Below are 17,004 nucleotides of genomic sequence, written 5' to 3' on the forward strand. Positions count from 1 at the left end.
GGTTCGTCGAACCCAAAGGTTGAGGTCCGAAATTCGTCGAATTTCAAAGAAAATCTTAAGGTTCGTATAAGTTCGAAAAGGTTCGGTTCCTGCTGCGTTATAACGGCATTCATATTGTTTGCTTACGTGTTGAAAGCATTATATTATAATGCTTACGCGTCGAAATCTGCGTACATAATGCGTTAAAAGCATTATATTATAAGGCGTCAATTATAATTATGTTGTTTGCTTACGCGTCGAAATCTGCGTACATATATTATAATGCGTTAAAAGCATTATATTATAAGGCGTCAACATTATTATAATTCTATAAGTATTACAATATTACAATGAACTCAACGTACATGTATTACAAGCAATACAATATGTTAACACATTACAATGTATTGAACTCAGCTTATATGAGGCATTACGATAGGCTAATGTATATTTTTTATTATTATTATAATAATAATAAATATAAGTTAACCTAATTTAAAAATTATATATTTTTACAAGAATTATTTTTAATATATTTTAAATTATGGTATTGTTATTTTAAATATTATAAAATAATATAACGTATATTTATGAAAAATTATAAATTTATTGATAGTATATGATAAAAATTATAAATATATATTAATTATAAATGAATATAAAAGATTTATGTAATTTTAATTATTATATATATTTTTAAAATTATATACGTGAACGAACTTAATGGCGAACCTCATTCGAACCTCATCGAAAAATTCGAACTTGAATCGAACTTAATTGTAATCGAATTCGAATTCGAACCCGAACCATGTGACATTGCACGTGGGAAAACTAGGGCAGCCGTACAGTCATACACCTATACTTCAAGAGGAGTCTCGTTGGATCAAGAAAAGGGTGTCTCCTTAAGTGAAGAACATCTTGAAGAAAGGAAGAAGAATATGTCATCAAGAAGCTAACATAGTTGAGGTCTATCTCTAGACAAGGCAGTGAAGAAAAGGACGAAGTGCTGGGGAGCAAAGTGCTGGAAGGAGGAAGTCCATGTGCCGGGGAACATAGTGCAGAAAAGAGGAAGGACTTGACTTGTTCTTGGAGGACATCCTAGTCAAGGGTCTAGGGTTTGGCACTGATCAATAAGAAGCTTCAATAAGAGAAACTTACTAAAGGGTTTTCCTCTCAAGAGAAGAGAGGTTTTGTCCCTGGAAGAGAGCCAACATTTTGTGTTCTTGTTCTTATGTTTTTGGTAGCAGTTTGATGAAGTACACAGACATGCATTAATAAGAAGAGGAAGAAGATTAAGCTAACAAGAAAAAGTAAAAGGACTCCACAAATTGTTATCAAGCAAAGAAGAATCATATTAAACCTAATTGCCCTATATTCTTCAACAGGTGAGAGACATGGGACACCCTTATTATCAAGATCGTTATATCTAGGACACAATCAACCATGCTGGCTTCCCTATAGCAAGGGAAGTAAGTGTACTTGTTGGGTGTTTGGAAAGCGTAGTGTACTTGTTGATGTTTTCAAAGCATGGAATTTTATTAAGTATAAGAAGACTGGAACTCACCTTGTTGGATGAGATATGTGCCATATTCTGTAACAGGAAATTGCCTGTCCTCTGAACTTCTCTGCAACCCAAAATTCTCTAATTATAATTCATGGAGGCAAAGCTCATCCTTAGTGAGTTCATGCATTGATGTTGTCAGTTTGCCGAATTTCCATTAAAGTAACGTAAAAGGATGGCATCACACATTGAGGAATAATAAGAGTTTTGCATATGTAAATCGAGGCACACGTCCCTTTTTTATGAAAATGATGAACATTGAACTACCTAGAGGAAATGAGCAAGCCACATTGAAGATAGATGAACTGGGAGGTGGACTTCTTTGTGCTAAGATCCACTTGTATCTAGAAGGAGGCCTTCGACCTAAAACAAGCTTTAGGCTTAAGAATGTAAAATGACTGACCACATGAAGAATGCCTACGTATAAGTAGAGATGCTAAAGCATTAAAAATGCCTGGCTTACAAAATGTCTAAAACTTCGTAGGATGTGAATCTTAAACAGTCATTGGAAAGGGGGTGATGACAGATATGCCGATAACTAAACTTTTTCACGACTTTAATTTCTGCACAGAACTCTCATTTGGAAGAAGAAACTAAATATCAACAAACTCAAACCAAGGTCACACAATTTATATCATGGAAGCAGGAGATGAGCTACACCAAAAGTAGACAGGGAAGAATGCAAACGTAAGTATGTAGCTGCAATGAAATTGGATATGAACAATATGTTTCTGGGAAGTACCCAGCATGTTATGGCTTTCTGAACAAGTATGAATTAATGGAGAGTAATTATATTTCTTTGATATCTAACAACAATAAAATGGTCTATTATACATGAATATTAATAACAAAGATTTGGGGCCAGGGAACTTCTCTATATTTTGTCTGGTGAATGTTGCAGTAATGGCTGGCACATCTGATGAAGTTGGAAGACTGCTGTGACCTTTTGTGCTTATCTCATTTGTCTTGTCAAGTCTTAATGTATTTTTCAGTGAAATAATTACACTAGTCAATTTACAAACTGAACCTCAATTTTCCATGAGTTTTTCACACACTTCTGATGTATTTAATTCTGTTATTTAGAATCCAGAAATATCGATGCAAATATTGACTTTAAGATATTATCATTTTTGGCATTAGTATACTGATGAATCACACTTAACTCACACATGTTTTTTCTTGCTGAAGATGAGATATAGAAACATGTTGGTTGTTATACAAGGTTATTTTTACTTTTGTTTACTCCATTTCCTTACTTCGTCTTTGGGGCTGGCAGTGGTGATGGGACCCTTTCTGTTTGCAATCTTCGTAAAAATAAGGTATGTGATAGACTAGAAAGTTCGTATCCAGTTTAATGCCTTTAATTGGTAGGAATTCATGTTCATTTTTGTAGTGATACCGTTTAATTAAATTCTTTATACTGTAGGTCCATGCCCGATCTGAATTTTCAGAAGATGAACTGCTTTCAGTGGCCTTGATGAAGGTAGTTCTTGAACCTTGATTTTTAATTTCAGAGTTACATTTGGGATCATCTTGACTTTAAAATCAATAATTAATGCAATTGAAAAGAGGAACAATGTGATAAACCATATAAGTACAGATAGAATTTGATTGCTATGCGCAGATGGAGCCTTTTGGATTAGATTTGCCAATCTGCTAGAATCTGACTACAAAAAACCCCATTTTCCTTTAAAGTTTATTGGTTCCTGATTATGACAATTGCAAGATGATTTTATTGTGCGTAAGTCTTGATGGAGTCTGAATTCTATTCTACCACTTCAGTTGGGAGATCAGCTTGCCATTTCTTTGTTTCTTATATACCGATTCCAAAAACCTGTTCTGTAAATCTGTTGGCACTATAAGAAAGCTATCAGCTTTCATTCACTCAAACTTTCGCAATTTTTTTGAAATACAAGGCTCTCTAATGGTTTGTATCATAGACTTATTGGTAGTTTTCATGTAAACATCCTTTAAAGTGCAGCTGTGTGTAGACTCCACAGGGTTTAGTTTGAGTTCATGCAATTATTCCTTAGTCTCAATCTTAAGCAAGAGCAACGAATATACTGGTCAATGTAATTTTAGGTGTTGTAATAAGGGGTCAGACGGTTAAAACCACCTAACCAACTAGGTTTGAGATAAATATGCTACCGATTGTGATTTATGAGATAAATGTATAGTTGCAACATTCATTTTAAAACCTTTGTATTTATTCTCTCTCTCCACTATTGATTGTGTAAATATGTATGTGCACCGTAATGTTGCATGGTATCAAAATTTGTAATGAACCACATGGTTCATTACAGGAACATCCAAATAAAACAAGACAGAAAGACAATAAATATAATGTTCAAAGGACAAAATAATTTAAATTAAAATATGATATGATATGCAGTCGAAGACTATCATATTTATGGAATGTAAAGAATTCAACTTATGCTAATGGACATGGACATGGAATGTAAAGAATGTAAAGTATTCAACATACATGCACATTCATGTTTAATATGGTTCATTACATACTCCTGAATTAGGGGAATTTTGAGGTAAAAATGGACCTTAAAACAAAAAATGTACTTTCAAAATCAATTGTAAAATAACCAATAGGATTCAAGATGATCAGGTCAATCCCAGGGGTAAATATTTTGGGAGGGAAAAGAAGAAAACTATTTTTTAATCGTATTTTCGACTTATCTCCTTATAGGTTTACTCAAATGTCAAGTGCAGGCACTTGTTGGATGCAGAATTAGTTCTTACACTTGACATTTGAGTAAACCTATGAGGAGATAAGTCAAAAATATGAGTAAAAAAAATATTTTCTTTCTTTTCTCTTAAAAATTCATTCTTCTTATCTCGAAGAATGAGGATGGTTCTCTCTCCCACAGAGTGTTTCGCAAGAAAACTCACACTGAGTAGTATCTTCATGCTAGTTTCCACCATTTCTCAGCCCAGAAGTTGGGTGTTCTCAACACCCTAGCGACTCGTGCCTTAAGGATCTCTAATGAAAGGAGCTTTGAGGAGGAGAAGTCCCATCTCCTTGATGTCTTTGTTGAGAACGGTTATAGCAGACATTTGGGACAAAAGGCTTTCCTCAAAGCAACTAAGAATTTGTTATCCAGAAAAGAACCTAAGGATCGGATTCCTGGTGTACATCTTCCTTATGTCCAAGGGACCACGGATAGGATTGCGAGGATTCTTAAGAAGCATAATGTCCCCGCAACCTTTAGACCTCTTAACACCATTCGTAAGTCCCTCAGATCTGTGAAGGATCTTATCGACCCCAAGGACATGAAAGGTGTTTATATTATTCCTTGTTCTTGTGGGACCCCCTATATCGGTGAGACTGGTCGCTCCATTAACCAAAGGATTAGTGAGCACACAACTGACCTCAAGCATATGAGAACCAAGTCTTCCGCTTTAGCAGAGCATGTGGAGAAAACCAATCATCATGTCTGCATCGAAGAAGCTAGTGTGATTGCTAGAGTGTCGCAATTTCATCACCGGAAATTTAGGGAAGCCCTTGAGATTGAAAAAAAGCCGAACAATCTCAATAGAGAGGATGGTTGGAAGATTAGTAGTTGTTGGGTCCCAGCCCTCTCCTCCTAGTCATTTTCTCCCTTTAGTATTTTTTTTTTGGTAATTTTTTCAAATACTTGATTTCTCTAATATTTATATATTTAAACTCTTTGACTTTTAAACTAATATTAATATTTTTATTTGATTTGATTTGATTTATTTATTTATTTTTATTTTTATTATTTATTTATTTATTATTATTTTTATTTTTGGAATACTTGAATTCTCTAATATTTATTTTTGACTATTAAACTTTTATTTTTATTTTTATTTTTTGAACTATTTTTACCCTTAATAAACTATTAATTAATATTGTAATCTCTCTAATATTTTTATAGGGATACTCTTTGACTACGAATATGATACTAATCTATTTATTTTAATATATATTCATAAATATAGGTCCTTTAGCTTTTATTTTAAAATAGAAATAACTATTTATAGATTATTCTATTTTTAACTTATTCAACTAACTAATATTTATAAACATCTTTGATAGCTAATTAATTTATTCATTTATTTTCTTAATTTAAATTAAGATTTAAATGTCCCTTAACTTATATTTTATTTAAAATATAATTAACTTATATTTAATTAAAATATAATCAACTATTCTCTATGACTTGATTTATTTTATAATTATAATATATTAACTCGCTTATTCTAACATATATTTGCAATTATAAAAATGGTCCATTTATAAAGAAATTAATAACTGAACTTACTTAATTAAATAAATTATGCCCTTCATAGTCTAACTAGCCGTTCCCTGGTCAATCTAGCTGTTATCATTTTAGCCGTTACCTGATCTGGAAATTTGGTCATTGGACATTCTGCCCGATCTATTTATAATGCATAGCAAGATCTGCTCATTCAACTTGTCCTGACGATGAATCACACTGGTTGGTTCGAAATGCGTCGACAAAAAATATCTCTATGTGATTTTCGCCGAAGATTCTTCTCAAAATTGATATGGATCACAGAAGCCTAAATTCTTTATTATTTTGCTTAAGAGGCCTATTTTAGATTTCAAATTTCCCCTAATGGTCTGGGAAGCGCTTGATCCTTGAAGTTCAACATATATCGCAAATTAATAGTGGATTGTATTCTTAATTTAATCAATCGGCATATCAATAGCTAGCCTTTCCCTGTTTAGGGGCTCTTTGAAGTTTGGATGCTGCCACCACCCTCTTCCTAACGAGCAAAAGATGAATGGGATTACTAGGGAGGATATTTTTAGGAAATACATTTAGGACACACATAGAGGGCACCCTTTGAGGGCTTGAGACCCAAGATGACCTTTTATGCCGAGCACTTCCTATAGATTAGAGATGACCTCATAGTGTGGCCCCCTTACACACTTTGACATTAGATTTATGGACTCAAGATCCCCTTAGGCTAGTTTAGTGTAGGCTCTCGTTAACTTCGAGTGGAAGTCAAGCATCATATTCCATGGAAGGGTGGATTGTTGCCACAACAAGAGACATGGATAGAGGAGTTCTCTGTACAAATGCGCCCGATACCATGAGATATGTGGTTAGTTCCACTTCCTATTTAGGCAGTGTCATAACTCCCTTTCCACTTTTTTTCGATATCTAAACTAGCAGTGTTTGGCATTATACTTGGAATAGGTACTCAGGCCTGGATCTCACATCCTCCAAGCCCCCATTCAACTAGAAACCACTCAAAAGATTACATCTTTCTTCCAGTTGCTTCTAGTGGAATGGGGCACCAAAAAGCTTGCTAAGAGCAGCACAATTAGCCCCTAGATTTGTCAAATCTTGGGAGGCTACGCAACCCTCAATAGAGAGGCCCATGTGGAGTTGTCATCCAAGGTCTTGGGACGACTTACACCTAACCAGTAGGGAACACCCCTCCATCAATGCAAGATAGGAAATTTCTATCAATTGGTTGAGCAAACACATGATTAATGAAGGAATAGATTCACCAATCATAAGTATAAAAGATCCAAATAAGATTGATGAAGCCAAGTTGAAAACCATGAAAGACCATTCCAGTGCAATGGATGGGGTATATTTAAGTCATAAATTCTCCAAACATGAGGCAAAGTTAGAAAGTGTTCTATATTGGAAAATATAATAATAAGTGATGTTTGTGCCAACATATTTTCCAATATATGATAATATTCAGAAAGTCAAGTGATGACTAGAATGATCATTTGGGGAACAAAGAAACATCCTCTTTAGATGAGGAGCAAGTTGTAAAGACACCCTAGGATGAGAACAATGAAGAATTTACTACAGGGATGACTTGTGCAAGTGATGGATACCATGATAGGATGTCTTTCAAGGAAGATGGTGAAAAACTCATGAAAAGGGGTGAGGGTTGATTGGCAAGGCATTTTACATGGAAGATAAACACCACTTGATTAGGACAACCAAGAGGAGGACAACTTGATGAGATGTCTTGTTGGGAAAATGTGGATAAGGAATTATAGTGGACCACCTATGAGGATATTTGCAAACAATATGAATGAAGAAATTGCGAGGAAAACAACATTCATATCATGAACTATGATTACATCAAGATGTTAAAATCAATCCATTGAGGTGATGAGCATGGCCTATATGCACGTAGGAAGTCTTGTATGGACATTTGAATATGAAACGTTTGAGGACATTATTTAAGGAATACATTTTTTAGCAAAATAAGAGCCTGGTTAGACTCTTTGCTACCAGATTAAAACACTAGTCATTAATAGGACAATTGACCTCAGTCAAGGATGGTCTGTGGGGAATTCATCGTGCAAAGTGTAGTTGGTGATACATGTTACATGAGGAAAAGTGACAAGTTGACTTGTATGGATGATGGTAGACTAACTAGATACAAAGACGATTACACAATTCAAAAAGAGATGAAAACTTGCCAAAGTGAAGGAGTTTAGGAAGAGAAAAGTGGTAACAGGGCATCTGAAAATATGGAGGAAATCAACAACAGGAAAAATTCAAATGAGTATAGGACAAAGGGATGCAATTCCTGACTTAATATTATAGAAATATGGGAAGAGGAATCTATGTTGAAATAATCACCAACATATAATTTTCCAAATACATGGCACTAATACAGTCTAATGTCAATTTTGGGGATAGAGTGTGAGTTAATGAACTTTACACTAGGAGTAATTGACCCTAGATTTGACATAATCATCAAATAAGGTTTTTCAAAGATTAAAAGGATGTGCTCTCTCGGGATATCCGATATTTGAAATGTGTACCTTGAAAAATGTGTGAGCACGAGGAGCATGACTAGTAAAATCATGGCCATGTCTAGTAAAACTAGTAAATCATGGAGCATGACTAGTAAAATCATGGCCATGTCAAATCATTTAAAAAATTGTTGGCCTCGTGGAGGACATATTCTAGGCATGCGATGAGCTCCATGGGATAGGCCAATCTTTGACAAGAAGTAGGGTTATTTTCAATATAGCACCCTCTTGAGAACATGAATGATGCCAAAGGCTTTCAGGGAAAGTAGGATTCAACAAACAATTTGGTAGGAACTTATGCTAAGATTAGACACCCCTTGAATGAGTTGACAAAGAAAGATGTTTCATTTAATAAGAAGAAGCACAATAACGAGCTATTGAAGACTTTTTCAGATTGGGGAAAAGTTGTTTGCAATTGGGTGCATGTTGCACACTCATGCAGGAGGGCCCAAGCTAATCAGACCACACAATATACTATGTGAGCAAGACACCAAAATTATAATATAAGATTGGGTGAAGGCTTGGGCATTGTCTGTGGTATTTCAACATGTTTTGATATCCAACTCTTTTTATATAGGCATGAAGGCATTATTTTGTTTAATTAATGAATAGTTTTGTATATAAGGTCTGGAAGTGTCTCTTATTGTTGCAGGAGTTCGATTTCTGCATGGCTATTAAATCAGGATGATAGCATATGGTGGCTAAAGACCTTTCAAAATAGAAATATAAGCATTGCAAAATGATGATGAGCTTCCAAATGCCAATCTCTTCAGGGTGTCAGTGTTGAAGCTTGTGGTAGCTTTGGAAGGTCTTCTACATGGGCTTGCTGTCTTAGCATGTAGGAGATGGTTAATTATCTTTTTAGGTGCTTGTTTGGTGTAGTAAGTGTTTTATGACTTTTTTCCTAAGTCTAACTTAGGTGAAGTACAATAATTAAAGTCAACTAATTATTGTGGACTATTCAGCCAAAGTACTAAGAATAAATAATTTAATTATTTAAGTGACTTAGATATGATCTCAAGTGAGGTGAGATCTAATCTCAATGTCAATCACTTAACGATTAGGGTTAGGGATTTGGCTTAATGAAGATTATAAAGAGACGCCTAAGGGAGAGGTGAAGACACAAAACAAGATGCAACTACTGCATTTTGAGAAAGTGATTTTCTCAAAGAGGGAGAGAGAAATTTTCTCCAGAGTGAGAGGCTCATCTAGATTTGTAGAGAAAGAGGAAGAGTGCAAGGTGATTTGGGAATATTTCTAGAAGGCTGAGATTTGGAGATCGAGGGAGGCCAAATTGCTGAAGCGTGAAGGAGGCTGCGAATTGGAGAGGTCGATTTATCTAGGGCTGAATTGCTGGTGAGATGTGGGATGAATTCTCTAGGCCAAATTTCTTTAGGGGTTGATTTCTATAGGGCTGAAATTCCTTGCGCCAAATTAGTCCTAGTGGGGCCAAGTCACAGGTTCCAATTATTGTAGTTTTCTATGTATTTTCTTAGTGGGTCAAAGCCCATATTTTCCTGAGATTATTGAATGGAGGAAAATTGTTATGGGTGTACATACATTTGTTGTAATGTGATTGATCTCTCTATTTTATTTTTCGGCTAAATATTAATATTTGGAATTTAAAAATCCTAGTGATTTTATTTGTTAGCAATTCAAAAATTATTTGGGTAATAAAATACATATTTGGGAATAAATAATTGTTGAGAGAAAATAAATCTGGGTTGGTATTATAAATTTAATAATCAGTAGTAGTAGAGTTGTATAAAGGGACTGTGAAGTATCTCTTCACTGTTGAATTTTTGTAGGTATGGTTGATCTTCATAATTTAATTTTTAGCCCTCCAACTATATGAGAAATGATAAATATGTGGGATCAAAGTCGGTTCTAAAAGAGGGAAAATCCAAATTTTTAAATTTCAAATTTTTGCCTCCACAAATGTTAACTCCTTAGATCAAGTGACAAGTCAGCCCAGTGATGAGAGACACCCATTTGGGCTCTTGAAATGCCTATATATATAGGCCACTCAACCTCCTCCTCAAGACACAATTCGAATCACAGAAGAAGAAGATCATCTGCTCGTCTATGTGAAGAAGACAAGACAAGAAGGCTGGAGCTGACCAGAACTTTCTAGCATTTGACCGGGATCTTTACCTTTATCTGTCTAACCTCGCATGTGTGGAAAGAGGCCAATTTTTTTTTATTTTTTTTGGGGCAGTTTTGTTGGCAGCAGGCCGAAATTCTGAGGCAGAACAGAAGGCTGAAATTTTGAGGCAGAATAAAATGCCGAAATTCTGAGGTAGAACAAAAGGCCGAGTTTTGTCCTAGTGGATCAGAGTTGACCGAATTCTTTTGGGCAATAATTTAGCTTGGCTTTAAGACGGATTGAGCAAGCTTGACCAGGGCTTTGTCGCTGGTCAGTTTGATTTTTATTTTGATGGGAAACATCAAATGTAATTCTTGTTGAATTCAATTATCTCATCTAAGAAAAGGGTTGCTGGGTTTTTCCTTAGAAGATGGTTTTCCTAGGGTAAATATTGTCGTGTCTTTGTGCAACATTGTTCCATTGTGATCTCTACTGTCCTACTGTTTTCTATGGTTGAATTTATGAAGTACAATTGATTAATGATAAACTGGAAGTGCTGAAGATAATATCAATATCATTAGAAGTAATTGTCAATTTCAGGAATTTGTGCTTGTTTATATTGCACTTGAAAAATCAACATGGTTTTATAGCTTTGGTGAAGACGAGACATTGAGATCAACCCGTAAAGACTCTCACTCTCCAAAGTAGAAGGATCACTTTTCTCAAGTATTATATATGTCCAAGAACTTTGAAAAAATGGCTCCCTCTTGTAAGGAAGGAAACAAGCTGGATGGTGCAACAAACTTCAAGGCATGGAAGACAAGAATTGACCTCATTCTTGAAGAGAATGATGTCTTACAATATGTAAAAGGAAAAGTTGCTGAACCTCAGGATGATGAAGGAAAAGATAAGCACAGAAAGGCCAAAGTCAAGGAAAAGAGGATTCTTATTGAATCCATCAAAGATCATTTAATTCCATTTGTTTCAGAGTTAGAAAATTAAAAGCAAGTGTATGATTCCCTAGTAGGGTTATATACTATCGACAACATTGGTCAAAAAATGTCCTTAAGGAATTAGCTTCGCGACATTCAAATGACTAGAACATACACTGTGGCTTCCTACTTCATGAGGATAGCTCATTTAAGAGATCAACTCCAATCCATTGGGGAAATTATCTCTGGAACATAATTAGTGACTATAGCTATTAATGGGTTTCCTCAATTATGGGACTCATTTGCATCTAGTATTTGTGGCAGAAAGGATATTCCAAGTTTTGAGGAACTATGGGCCTCTTGTACTCAAGAGGAGTCTAGACTTATACCAAAGGGAAATATTCAAAGATCTCAAGATAATGACTCCCAAGCATTTGCAACTCAATCTAAGAATGGTGGAGGGAAGAAAGAAGTTTGGTTTCCAAAGAAGAAGTACATGTAGAAGACTTACTCCTTAAGAAAAGAAAGATATGTCTAAGATTCAATGCTATGGGTGCCACAAGTTTGGCCATTATAGAAACCAATGTCATGAAAGAATAATTAATAAATGATAAAAAGAGAAAAGGAATGCTTTAGCAACAAGCACTAGTGATGATGAACATCCAAAGAAACCCAAGAATGAAGGTTTAGGAAACACATATTATTTCTTTTTCTTTGCCCTTGTAGGTTCTGTTGCAGATAACAATGACATGTTGTTGGTAGATAGTGGTGCCTCCAGACATATGATTGGAGATCATGACAGTCTCACAAAATTGGTGGAGAATAAATTAACACAAAGAGTGGAACTTGGAGATAACAACAAATATGTAGTCAAAGTCGTTGGGTCAACTTCCTTCCAATTGGAATCAATGGAAAATATTTGTTTAAGTGACGTATTGTATGTGCCTGGTTTGAAAAGCAATTTGATTTCTACCTCATCTCTAGAAATTAAAGGATATAGAGTTGCTTTCGTTGATGGTCAAGTCCTTGTATGGCACAAGGGCTCAAGCATAGATTCTGCTAAAATAGACCCCTGGGACGACCAACTTAATCATTAGTGCATAATGACACTGATTTGTGTGAATTATCACATAGAAGTTGTGCTCACATACATTACAAAGCCTTGCCAACATTAAATAAGATGGTTATAGGTATTCCATAACTTCAGATAGAACATGAAGGAATATGCAAAAGTTGTGCACTTGGCAAGAATGTGAAGGGAACCTTTCCAAGCACTGACAATAGGTCCAAGGGAATCTTGGATCTAATACATTGTGATATATGTGGACTTACGACAACACCATTTCCAGGTGGCTTCTTATACTACGTGATCTTTATTGATGATGACAAATTTATTTCATGAAGACCAAGGATGAGGCCTTCAACAAGTTTCAAGAATTCAAGGCTTAGGTAGAAAACTTGACAGGAAAGAAGATCAAGATTATGAGGTCATATAATGGAGGAGAGTACACTTCCAAGGAACTGATTGTCTTATGCAAGGAAGCTGGATTTATGAGGGAGTTGATAGTCCCTTACAATCCCCAACAAAATGAGGTTGCTGAAAGAAAGAACAGATCTGACGTGGAAGCTTCTAAGGTTATGATTCATGACCAAGATTTACCTATGTTCTTATGGGGAGAAGCATCTATGACAATAGTTTATGTTCAAAATAGAAGTCCTCACTAAATATTGGGGGATAAGACTCCTGAAGAAGCGTTCACAGGTGAGAAACCAGAGGTCGGGCATTTGAGGATCTTTGTTTGTCTTGTTTATATTCATGTTCCCAAGTATAAGAGGACAAATCTGGAGGAGTGATTCATCAAAGGCCTATAGAATCTATGTTCGAGGACATTGATAGGTGGAAGTCAGCCAATACGTTACCTTTGATGAAAATGTAGCTTACCGAAAGTCCTAAGAAGCTCATATCGATTATGGTGATAATGAGGAACATGAAGCTCCCAAGGATGTGGGTCCTTCTGTACCTATGGATCATCCAATAGATCAGTAAGAAGAACCAGAAGGGCCTAATGATCCAATGGACTGAGTTATTGTTCCATAAACTAATTGGCTTCGAAATACATTGTAGGAAGCTGAGGGACATGCAACTCCTCGTGGGATTTAAAGGGAAAGCAAGAGACCTAAGAAGTATTCTGGATATGCAACTCTAATGAGCCACCTTATTGACTCTGCGTCATCCAACTATGAAGAGGCAACAAACCAACAAGTTTGGAAAGATGCAATGATGGAAGAATATCAATCCATCATGAAGAGTGATGTATGGAAATTGTGCCTAGACCTGAAGGGAAGTCAATGGTGACCTCCAAGTGGATATACAAGATCATGCATGTAGTGGATGGCAACATAGACAAGTACAAAGCTAGATTCGTGGCTAGAGGATTCTCCCAGAAAGTGGGAGAGGATTATGAATATACATTTGCTTCAGTTGCCTGGTATACTTCCATTAGATCTATTATTTCCGTTGCTTCTATTATGGGTTGGAAACTAAATCATATGGATGTGAAGACATCTTTCCTTGATGGTGTGATTGAGGAAGAAGTGCACATAGAACAACCTGAAGGCTTTGAGGTGCATGGGAAGGAGTCTCATGTTTGCAGACTTAAGAAAGCTTTGTACAGACTCAAGCAAGTACCTAGAGCTTGGTATTCTTGGATTGATGGTTACCTGATGAGGCTTGCTTTCTCCAAAAGTGATGCTGATCCAAATCTCTACTTCAAAGTTAAGAAAGGTGAGCCTGTGATCCTATTACTATATGTTGATGACTTGTTTATGACAGCAACAGAGAATCTCATTGATCAGGTTAAGAGGGAGTTGACCCCCGAGTTTGACATGAAGAATTTGGGTTTGATGGACTATTATTTGGGATAAGAACTATGACAAAATATGGGTGAGATATTCCATAGTCAAGGGAAGTATATTGTTACAATCCTTCAAATGTTTGGGATGATGAACTGCAAGTCCATGGCCACTCCCATGGTGACTGACCTAAATAAGTTAAGGGATTCCGAGTTAGATCTGGTGGATCCATCCATGTATCGACTGTTGATTAGTTCCTTGATGTGATTGATTAATACCAGGCCAAACATTTGCTTCAAAGTGAACACTTTGAGCTAGTTCCAGGTTGAATCGAAACATGAGAATTGGATTGCAACAAAGAATGCGATGAGATATTTGCATGGCACAACTAGTTATGGTTTGAGATATGTCTCAAATGGTAAAGTACAATTGCAAGGATATATAGACTCCAATTGGGCTGGGAGTGCAGAAGACAGGAGTACATCAGGATGTTGCTTCAGTTTGGGCTTGGCTATGATTTCTTGGATGAGCAGGAAACAAACATCTATCGCACTCAATACCGCAGAGGTAGAGTACATTGTAGCTTGTTTGGCGAGTTGTGAAGTAGTATGGCTTTAGAAACTACACGTTGGATTGTTTGATCAGGTGCAGGTATCAACCATGATACGTTGTGATAATCAAAGTTATGTGAAGCTTTCTGAAAATCTAGTTTTCCATGACAGGTTGAAGCACATTGAGATCGAGTACCATTACATCTGTGACATGGAATAGAAGGGAGCAGCAAGGCTCTAGTGCATCTCTACAAATGAGTAGATTGTTGACATTCTTACGTAGCCTCTGTCCAGAGCGAAGTTTGTATACTTTAGGGACAAGCTTGGAGTAGTTGAGAATGCCTCCCTCAATGAGAGAGAGTGTTGATGTTGCAACATCGACGACAAACATTCTCCCTGGGTCACAAATGTCAATAGGTTACCATGTAATGTGCTTAGGGAGAATGGTTCAGAAATGATTGAGGCCCAAAATTACTCCCTAGTAGGGTTGAGTGGGTGCCTCTAGCATTAGGCCCAAAATTAATCGCTAGTGGAGTTGAGTGTGTGCTTTTAACATTAGGCCCAAAATTACTCCTCCATAGGGCTGGGTGGGAGCCTTTAGCATCTGGCATAGATTACTCCCTAGATGGGTTGAATGTTTGCCTAGCATTTCACAAGGGGTCAGAGGTGTTGACAAGAATTATGGTGACTAGATGATGCTGATGTTGGATGTTGAGTTTTTTCAACCATTTTCTTAAAAAGATTTTTCAACAAAAGAACATTTGAAGAAGTTATTATGAATACCTCCCTAGCTAAGAAGGAGTGTTATTTTTTTATAGCTATGGTTGATCTTCTTAATTAAAATTCTAGCCTTCCAAGTATATGAGAAATGATAAATATAAATGTGGGATCCAAGTCGGCTCTAAAAGAGGGAAAATCTAGGTTTTTAAATTTCAAAATTTTGCCTCCAAAAATGTTAAGTTGGCTCCTCCTTAGATCAAGTCAGCCCAATAATGAGAGACACCCATTCAGGCTCTTGAAATGCCTATATATATATATATATATATATATATATATATATATATATATATATATAGCCCACTTGTCCTTCCTGTCAAGACAATTCAGAATACGTAAGAAGAAGATCACCTGCTCATTTATGCGAAGAAGACACATGCAAGAAGGTTGAAGTTGACCAGAACCTTCCAGTGTTTGACCGAGCTCTTTATCTTTCTCTGTCTGACCTCGTACATGTTGAAAGAGGCCATATTTTTTTCCTGGGGCAGTTTCGTTGGCAGCAGATCAAAATTCTAAGGCATAATAGAAGGCTGAATTTTGTCCTAGTGGATCAGAGTTGACCAAATTCTTTTGGGCAACAATTGGGCTTGGCTTGAAGACAGACTGACTAGGTTTGACCAAGGCTTTGTTGCTGGTCAGTTTGATTTTTATTTTGACTGGAAACATTAGATGTGTCTCTTGTTGAATTGAATTATCTCATCTAAGAAAAGGGTTGTTGGGTTTTTCCCTAAAAGAGGGTTTTCCCAGGGTAAATCTTGTTGTGTCTTTGTGCATCATTGCTCCATTGTGATCTCTACTGTCCTACTGTTTTCTATGGTTGAATTTTTGAAGTATAATTGCCTAATGATAAAATGGAAATGTTGAAGATATTATCAATATCATTAGAAGCAATTATTAGATTTAGGAATCTATGCTTGTTTATATTGCACTTGAAAAATCAACATGGTTTCAGAGCTTTGGTGAAGATAAGACATTGAGATCACTCCTTGAAAACTCTCTCTTTCCGAAGTAGAAGACTCACTTTTCTGAAGTATTATCTATGTCCAAGAACTCTGAGCAAATGGCTCCCTCCTATAAGGAAGGAAACAAGGCTGGATGGTGTAACAAACTTCAAGGCATGGAAGACGAGAATTATATATAAAAGGAAAAGTTCTTGAACCTCAAAAAGATGGAGGAAGAGCTAAGCACATAAAGAGCTAAGCACATAAAGGCCGAAGTCAAGGCAAGGATGATTCTTATTGACTCCATCAAAGATCACTTAATTCCATTTGTTTCAAAGTTAGAAACTTCAAAGCAAGTGTATTATGCCTTAGTAGGGTTATATACTATCAACAACATTAGTCAGAAAATGTCCTCAAGGTATCAACTTCGTGACATTGAAATGATTAGAACATACACTGTGGCTTCCTAGTTCATGAGGATAGCTCATTTAAGAGATCAACTCCAATCTTTTGGGGAAATTATCT

The 17,004-nt window shown here is 36.1% G+C and overlaps 1 protein-coding gene across 2 annotated transcripts in view; it reads left to right on the top strand.

Annotated features, from left to right (window-relative positions):
* The window catches only part of LOC149154947 (WD repeat-containing protein 55-like), a 326,140-nt gene that overhangs the window by 244,288 nt on the left and 64,848 nt on the right, over positions 1-17,004 (top strand). For both annotated transcript variants that reach the window (XM_089441581.1, XM_089441580.1), the window contains exons 7-8: positions 2,817-2,859; positions 2,967-3,023. In XM_089441581.1, coding sequence (XP_089297707.1) covers positions 2,817-2,859; positions 2,967-3,023 — 100 coding nt within the window. The remainder of the gene's footprint in view (positions 1-2,816; positions 2,860-2,966; positions 3,024-17,004) is intronic.

The sequence above is a fragment of the Pinus tabuliformis genome, chromosome 9 (genome assembly GCF_031772625.1).
Source record: "Pinus tabuliformis cultivar Carrire ecotype Pingquan chromosome 9, CPIR1, whole genome shotgun sequence".
In the NCBI taxonomy this organism is placed as follows: Eukaryota; Viridiplantae; Streptophyta; class Pinopsida; order Pinales; family Pinaceae; genus Pinus; species Pinus tabuliformis.